The sequence below is a fragment of the Hyla sarda genome, unplaced genomic scaffold (genome assembly GCF_029499605.1).
Source record: "Hyla sarda isolate aHylSar1 unplaced genomic scaffold, aHylSar1.hap1 scaffold_174, whole genome shotgun sequence".
NCBI lineage: Eukaryota > Metazoa > Chordata > Amphibia > Anura > Hylidae > Hyla > Hyla sarda.
The window spans coordinates 313,241-322,278 of NW_026608382.1; the positions used below are offsets into that span (position 1 = coordinate 313,241).

At 46.8% G+C, this 9,038-nt stretch overlaps 1 protein-coding gene across 1 annotated transcript in view; it reads right to left on the bottom strand.

Moving 5' to 3' along the window:
- LOC130312927 (hydroperoxide isomerase ALOXE3-like) overlaps window positions 1-3,066 on the bottom strand; it is an 82,229-nt gene extending 79,163 nt beyond the window's left edge. The window contains exon 1 of the mRNA XM_056552620.1: window positions 2,929-3,066. Coding sequence (XP_056408595.1) covers window positions 2,929-3,066 — 138 coding nt within the window. The remainder of the gene's footprint in view (window positions 1-2,928) is intronic.
- Window positions 3,067-9,038: the final 5,972 nt, after the last annotated feature.

Sequence of the window (9,038 nt, forward strand, 5' to 3'; positions counted from 1 at the left end):
TCATCATGAGGAGCCAACCATAATGAGAGGCCCGCCATCACGAGGAGCCAACCATAATGAGAGGCCCGCCATCACGAGGAGCCAACCATAATGAGAGACCTGCCATCACGAGGAGCCAACCATAATGAGAGGCCCACCATCATGAGGAGCCAACCATAATGAGAGGCCGCCATCATGAGGAGCCAACCATAATTAGAGGCCCGCCATCACGAGGAGCCAACCATAATGAGAGGCCCGCCATCATGAAGAGCCAATCATAATGAGAGGCCTGCCATCATGAGGAGCCAACATAATGAGAGGCCCGTCATCATGAGGAGCCAACCATAATGAGAGGCCCGCCATCATGAGGAGCCAATCATAATGAGAGGCCCACCATCACGAGGAGCCAACCATAATGAGAGGCCCACCATCATGAGGAGCCAACCATAATGAGAGGCCCGCCATCACGAGGAGCCAACCATAATGAAAGACCCGCCATCATGAGGAGCCAACCATAATGAGAGGCCCACCATCATGAGGAGCCAACCTTAATGAGAGGCCCGCTATCATGAGGAGCCAACCATAATGAGAGGCCCGCCATCATGAGGAGCCAACCATAATGAGAGGCCCGCCATCATGAGGAGGCAACCACCATCAGATACCCCATCATGCGGACCCTTCCATCACGAGGAGTGCACCATTTTGAGGACAAACAACCTTAGGAGTCCACCATTCTGAGGAGCCCCAATAAGGAGGAGACCACTATTATGAGTCCTTGATAAAGCCACTGCTTGTGGTGAAACGTCGGGGAGGGTTTATGTGTGATCGTTTTTAACTACAGTGTGCTCCCAGTTTAAATTGCCTGTCGGACTGCAGCCGAGGCAATGGAATCCTACATCAAACACTAGGATGTGGTTACATGCAGTAGATATGTTATTGCAGCAATTAACTGGAGACATATACACTGGAATTCTAAATGTATTGACATTAAAAGTTATATTTTAGGTTTCACAATTAATTTAGTGGGTGGTAAATTTAGGGTTCTAGTGATCACTCAGTGATCAACTGTAAATAGCATTGATTAAATTAACCCTCCACCCATTGGTCCCTTTTGTTGTCACTATTATGAGGAACCCAACATAATGAGGGTCATGACTAATCAGGTTCCAGTCCTCATAATCCGAACATAAAAATGACGAGAGACTCATCAAACCCGACAGATTACACAAGTCTCCAGAAGTATTCATACCCCTCGTGTTATCTCATCTGGATATTAATAACAACCCAACATACGAGCCCTGAGGAGAGGAAAACGTCTGGTGACTATGAGCAACCTACCTACAACCCGGCCTGGACGTGACTGGAGGATAAGACAGGATGTAACAGCAGAAGAGAGAGTGCAGCTCTGGAGGATAAGACAGGATGTAACAGCAGAATAGAGAGTGCAGCTCTGGAGGATAAGACATGATGTAACAGCAGAATAGAGAGTGCAGCTCTGGAGGATAAGACAGGATGTAACAGCAGAATAGTGAGTGCAGCTCTGGAGGATAAGACAGGATGTAACAGCAGAATAGAGAGTGCAGCTCTGGAGGATAAGACAGGATGTAACAGCAGAATAGTGAGTGCAGCTCTGGGGGATAAGACATGATGTAACAGCAGAATAGTGAGTGCAGCTCTGGAGGATAAGACAGGATGTAACAGCAGAATAATAAGTGCAGCTCTGGAGGATAAGACATGATGTAACAGCAGAATAGTGAGTGCAGCTCTGGGGGATAATACATGATGTAACAGCAGAATAGTGAGTGCAGCTCTGGAGGATAAGACGGGATGTAACAGCAGAATAGTGAGTGCAGTTCTGGAGGATAAGACAGGATATAACAGCAGAATAGTGAGTGCAGCTCTGGGTGATAAGACATTATGTAACAGCAAAATAGTGAGTGCAGCTCTGGGTGATAAGACATGATGTAACAGCAGAATAGTGAGTGCAGCTCTGCAGGATAAGACATGATGTAACAGCAGAATAGTGAGTGCAGTTCTGGAGGATAAGACAGGATATAACAGCAGAATAGTGAGTGCAGCTCTGAAGGATAAGACATGATGTAACAGCAGAATAGTGAGTGCAGCTCTGGAGGATAAAACATGATGTAACAGCAGAATAGTGAGTGCAGCTCTGGAGGATAAGACATGATGTAACAGCAGAATAGTGAGTGCAGCTCTGGAGGATAAGACATGATGTAACAGCAGAATAGTCAGTGCAGCTCTGGAGGATAAGACATGATGTAACAGCAGAATAGTGAGTGCAGCTGTGAAGGATAAGACATGATGTAACAGCAGAATAGTGAGTGTAGTTCTGGAGGATAAGACAGGATATAACAGCAGAATAGTGAGTGTAGCTCTGGGGGATAGAACATGAATTAACAGTAGAATAGTGAGTGCAGCTCTGAAGGATAAGACATGATGTAACAGCAGAATAGTGAGTGTAGTTCTGGAGGATAAGACGGGATATAACAGCAGAATAGTGAGTGTAGCTCTGGGGGATAGGACATGAATTTACAGCAGAATAGTGAGTGCAGTTCTGGAGGATAAGACAGGATATAGCAGCAGAATAGTGAGTGCAGTTCTGCAGGATAAGACATGATGTAACAGCAGAATAATGAGTGCAGCTCTGGAGGATAAGACATGATGTAACAGCAGAATAGTGAGTGCAGTTCTGGAGAAGATATGATGTAACAGCAGAATAGTGAGTGAAGCTCTGGAGGATAAGACATGATGTAACAGCAGAATAGTGAGCGCAGCTCTGGAGGTCTCCATCTAACAGCATAGTGGGGCCCTCTTTTCTTGGTGTTCCCATACATACTTGTTTGCTAACATTGTTGAATCTTTGGAGAGGGGGCTCCTGCTCAGGTTCTCACCCCCTATTAAATTGATTTGGGCCCCCAGAATGCTCACCTTTCCAGGTACCCACAGGTGGGACAGCTCCTGCTTAGTGCTTTCTCCATTCACCCCCACAAGGCTGATGGCGATGGTGTCGATGGTCCCCGCAGTGAAGTCGCTCCCTGTGGCCACTGTCACCTTGTAGAGCCCCATGTCTCCAGAGGACGTCCTGCGCTGGGTCATATATGAGGCTCGGTGACACAGGGTGTGATAGAACCGGTCAGAGGGTATAATTATATCATACATACCTGTGGACGGGCGATGCCAGAACACCCCTATAATCAGCAGCCTCCGCTCTCAGTCACAGGTTTACTGCAGGCTGGGGCCACCGGACGCTCCATCATCAAATCATTCCCTGTCCTCTTTAGGGCCCCACAATCTAGATGTCTCTATTCCTATGTTTTGGAAAGTGGTAAGAAACCAGAGAGAACCCACATGATGATGTCCTTGGTGGGATTTGTATCCAGGACTCCAGCATTGCAAGACAACAGTGCTAACCACCGAGCTACCGAGCCACCGAGCTACCGAGCCACCGAGCTACCGAGCTACCGAGCCACCGAGCTACCGAGCCACCGAGCCACTGAGCTACCGAGCCACCGAGCTACCGAGCCACCGAGCTACTGAACCACCGAGCTACCGAGCCACCGAGCCACCGAGCTACCGAGCCACCGAGCCATTGAGCTACCGAGCCACCGAGCTACCGAGCCACCGAGCCACCGAGCTACCGAGCCACCGAGCTACTGAGCCACCGAGCTACTGAGCCACCGAGCCACCGAGCTACCGAGCCACTGAGCCACCGAGCCAACAAGCTACCGAGTCACAGAGCTACCGAGCCACCGAGCCACTGAGCTACCGAGCTACCGAGCCACCGAGCTACCGAGCCACCGAGCCACCGAGCTACCGAGCCACCGAGCTACCGAGCCACCGAGCTACCGAGCCACGAGCCACCGAGCCACCGAGCTACCGAGCCACCGAGCCACCGAGCCACTGAGCTACCGAGCCACCGAGCTACCGAGCCACCGAGCCACCGAGCTACCGAGCCACCGAGCTACTGAGCCACCGAGCCACCGAGCTACCGAGCCACTGAGCCACCGAGCCAACAAGCTACCGAGTCACAGAGCTACCGAGCCACCGAGCCACTGAGCTACCGAGCTACCGAGCCACCGAGCTACCGAGCCACCGAGCCACCGAGCTACCGAGCCACCGAGCTACCGAGCCACTGAGCCACCGAGCTACCGAGCCACTGAGCCACCGAGCTACCCTATATTAAAATATAAGCCCCATTTTGGTTGCCCTACAAAATGGGACCCTATGATAACACTTCTTGTTCTTTGTTATAGTATGATGTCTCTTCTTTGAGCTCTTGCTCTTACTATGGTGCCCACCGTCAAGGTGGGCACCATAGTAAGAGCAAGAGCTCGAAGAAGAGACATTACATGTATCCAGGGTTTTGCATCACTGACCATCTAAAGCCTCGGCGTCCGGCACGTCCCCTGTAGAGCCAGGAGAGCTGCCCCCTCTGCAACACCACCCATCCCTGCCCACCTCCCCGCAAGTGTCTCATAGGGATGTAGCTTGTCCATGGAGGGGGCAATGTCAGGCGGTTCGGTGGCCGGATGGTGACACAATTATGGACCACAGAGAGTTTTTCTATAGACCGTGGAAGGGTTCCTCATCATAGACTGGGCCACAGAACTATGGCATGTTGGCCCAGGCCATGGTTAACCATGAAGGTAGGCCATGAGTATCCAAAGAGGGCACCGGGGGGTCCTGATATGTTTATAGGGATGTGGAGAAGGGGACACATGGGTTAAGATCTCCACGAATGGTAAATGTCCTTCATGGGCCTGTTCAGGGGGGATTTTCCTTCCTCTGGATCAACACCATGGGGTTTCAGGTTGAACTTGATAAACGTTTGTGGGACACTTGTGGGTCTGTCAGTCCCCTCACACTCCCCACAGCAGCTCCATTGGGCCAATGGGTCAACAAAACACCAAGAAGTTCAAAATGGGTAGAAATCCAGTGGCCCATCAGCAGTCCGGGCTCTGGGCCCCCACTCACCACAATACGGTGCCAGAAAATAGGGACCCACTGTAAAGAGGACCCCATGAGGTACCAGGCAACCTCCTACAGTCTGATAACCGTATAACCTACGAGCCTCAGACACACTCCTATACATGACGCCGAGGAGCAGTAGGTACATAGTAGGTAGATGAGTGGTAGGTGGCTTTATCCTCTCTGTAGAGTAGATTTACTAGTCTGCCTGGTTATTGCTATGTACTTGGTGCAATTATCCACCGTATTGTTATTTTGTGCTATTATGCAGCACCTGGTTTTGCTTTGAGGAGGGGACAGAGGGGTCTGGAGGAGGACAGAGGAGTCTGGAGGAGGACAGAGGAGTCTGGAGGAGGACAGAGGGATCTGGAGGAGGATAGAGGAGTCTGGAGGAGGACAGAGGAGTCTGGAGGAGGACAGAGGGATCTGGAGGAGGATAGAGGGGTCTGGAGGAGGACAGAGAAGTCTGGAGGAGGATAGAGGGGTCTGGAGGAGGACAGAGGAGTCTGGAGGAGGACAGAGGAGTCTGGAGGAGGACAGAGGGATCTGGAGGAGGATAGAGGGGTCTGGAGGAGGACAGAGGGGTCTAGAGGGGACAGAGGGGTCTGGAGGAGGACAGAGGGGTCTAGAGGGGACAGAGGGATCTGGAGGAGGATAGAGGGGTCTGGAGGAGGACAGAGGGGTCTAGAGGGGACAGAGGGGTCTGGAGGAGGACAGAGGGGTCTAGAGGGGACAGAGGGGTCTAGAGGGGACAGAGGGGTCTGGAAGAGGATAGAGGGGTCTGAAGGAGGACAGAGGAGTCTGGAGGAGGACAGAGGGGTCTGGAGGAGGACAGAGGGGTCTAGAGGGGACAGAGGAGTCTGGAGCAGGACAGAGGGGTCTGGAGGAGGACAGAGGGGTCTGGAGGGGATATGATAGAGACTTTTAAATACATAAAGGAAATAAACACGGTAAAGGAGGAGAGCATATTTAAAAGAAGAAAAACTACCACAAGAGGACATAGTGTTATATAGAGGACATAGTGTTATATATATATAGAGGACATAGTGTTATATATAGAGGACATAGTGTTATATAGAGGACATAGTGTTATATATATAGAGGACATAGTGTTATATAGAGGACATAGTGTTATATATATAGAGGACATAGTGTTATATATATAGAGGACATAGTGTTATATAGAGGACATAGTGTTATATAGAGGACATAGTGTTATATAGAGGACATAGTGTTATATAGAGGACATAGTGTTATATATATAGAGGACATAGTGTTATATATATAGAGGACATAGTGTTATATAGAGGACATAGTGTTATATAGAGGACATAGTGTTATATAGAGGACATAGTGTTATATAGAGGACATAGTGTTATATATATAGAGGACATAGTGTTATATATATAGAGGACATAGTGTTATATAGAGGACATAGTGTTATATAGAGGACATAGTGTTATATAGAGGACATAGTGTTATATAGAGGACAGAGTGTTATATAGAGGACAGAGTGTTATATAGAGGACATAGTGTTATATAGAGGACATAGTTTTATATAGAGGACATAGTGTTATATAGAGGACATAGTGTTATATAGAGGACATAGTGTTATATATATAGAGGACATAGTGTTATATAGAGGACATAGTGTTATATATATAGAGGACATAGTGTTATATATATAGAGGACATAGTGTTATATAGAGGACATAGTGTTATATAGAGGACATAGTGTTATATAGAGGACATAGTGTTATATAGAGGACATAGTGTTATATATATAGAGGACATAGTGTTATATATATAGAGGACATAGTGTTATATAGAGGACATAGTGTTATATAGAGGACATAGTGTTATATAGAGGACATAGTGTTATATATATAGAGGACATAGTGTTATATATAGAGGACATAGTGTTATATATATAGAGGACATAGTGTTATATATATAGAGGACATAGTGTTATATAGAGGACATAGTGTTATATATATAGAGGACATAGTGTTATATAGAGGACATAGTGTTATATAGAGGACATAGTTATATAGAGGACATAGTTATAAATTAGAGGGGGAAGGTTTCTGCAGTAATATCAGGAAGTATTACTTTACTGAGAGAGTAGTGGATGCATGGAATATCCTTCCTGCAGAAGTGGTCGCTGCAAATACAGTGAAGGAGTTTAAACATGCATGGGATAAGCATAAGGCTATCCTTCATATAAGATAGGGATAAGCATAAGGCTATCCTTCATATAAGATAGTGATAGGTATAAGGCTATCCTTCATATAAGATAGAGATAGGTATAAGGCTATCCTTCATATAAGATAGAGATAGGTATAAGGCTATCCTTCATATAAGATAGAGATAGGTATAAGGCTATCCTTCATATAAGATAGAGATAGGTATAAGGCTATCCTTCATATAAGATGGGATAGGTATAAGGTTATCCTTCATATAAGATAGAGATAGGTATAAGGCTATCCTTCATATAAGACAGGGATAGGTATAAGGCTATCCTTCATATAATATAGGGATAAGTATAAGGCTATCCTTCATATAAGATAGAGATAAGTATAAGACTATCCTTCATATAAGATAGAGATAGGTATAAGGTTATCCTTCATATAAGATAGAGATAGGTATAATGCTATCCTTCATATAAGATAGAGATATGTATAATGCTATCCTTCATATAAGATGGGATAGGTATAAGGCTATCCTTCATATAAGATAGAGATAGGTATAAGGCTATCCTTCATATAAGATAGAGATAGGTATAAGGTTATCCTTCATATAAGATAGAGATAGGTATAAGGCTATCCTTCATATAAGATAGAGATAGGTATAAGGCTATCCTTCATATAAGATAGGGATAGGTATAATGCTATCCTTCATATAAGATGGGATAGGTATAAGGCTATCCTTCATATAAGATAGAGATAGGTATAAGGCTATCCTTAATATAAGATAGAGATAGGTATAAGGCTATCCTTCATATAAGATAGAGATAGGTATAAGGCTATCCTTCATATAAGATAGAGATAGGCATAAGGCTATCCTTCATATAAGATAGAGATAGGTATAAGGCTATCCTTCATATAAGATAGAGATAGGCATAAGGCTATCCTTCATATAAGTTAGGGCCAGGGACTATTCATAGTATTCAGATTATTGGGAAGACTAGATGGGCCAAATGGTTCTTATCTGCCGACACATTCTATGTTTCTATGGAGGAGGACAGAGGGGTCTAGAGGGCACAGAGGAGCCTGGAAGAGGACAGAGGAGTCTGGAGAAGGACAGAGGAGTCTGGGGTAGGACAAAGGGGTCTAGAGGGGACAGATGAGTCTGGAGGCGGAGAACAGAGGAGTCTGGAGCAACACAGAGTAGTCTGGAGGAGGACAGAAGAGTCTGGAGAAGGACAGAAGAGTCTGGAGAAGGACAAAGGTGTCTGAAGGAGGGGAGCAGAGGGGTCTGGAGGAAGACAGGGGTGTTTGGAGGTGGACAGAGATGTCTGGAGGAAGACAGGGGTGTTTGGAGGTGGACAGAGGGGTCTGGAGCAGGATAGAGGTGGCTGAAGGAGGAGGACAGAGGGGTCTGGAGGATGACAGAGGAGTCTGGAGGAGGATTACAGGGTTTGGAGGCAAGAGAGGAGTCTGAAGGAGGAGGACAGAGAGGTCTGGAGGAGAACAGAGGAATCTGGAGGAGGAGGACAGAAGGATCTGAAGGAAGACAGAGGGGTCTGGAGGAGGACAGAGAAGTCTTGAGGAGGAAAGTATAGTCTGGAGGAGGAAAATGTAGTCTGGAGGAGGATTACAAGGTTTGGAGGGAACAGAGGAGTCTGAAGGAGGAGGACAGAGAGGTCTGGAGGAGGACAAAGGAGTTTGGAGGAGGAGGATGGAGGAATCTGGAGGAGGAGGGCAGAGGGGTCTGAAGGAAAACAGAGAGGTCTGGAGGAGGACAGATGAGTCTGGAGGATGAAAGTATAGTCTGGAGGAGGACAGAAGAGTCTGGATAAGGACAAAGGTGTCTGAAGGAGGAGATCAGAGGGAACTGGAGGAAGTCAG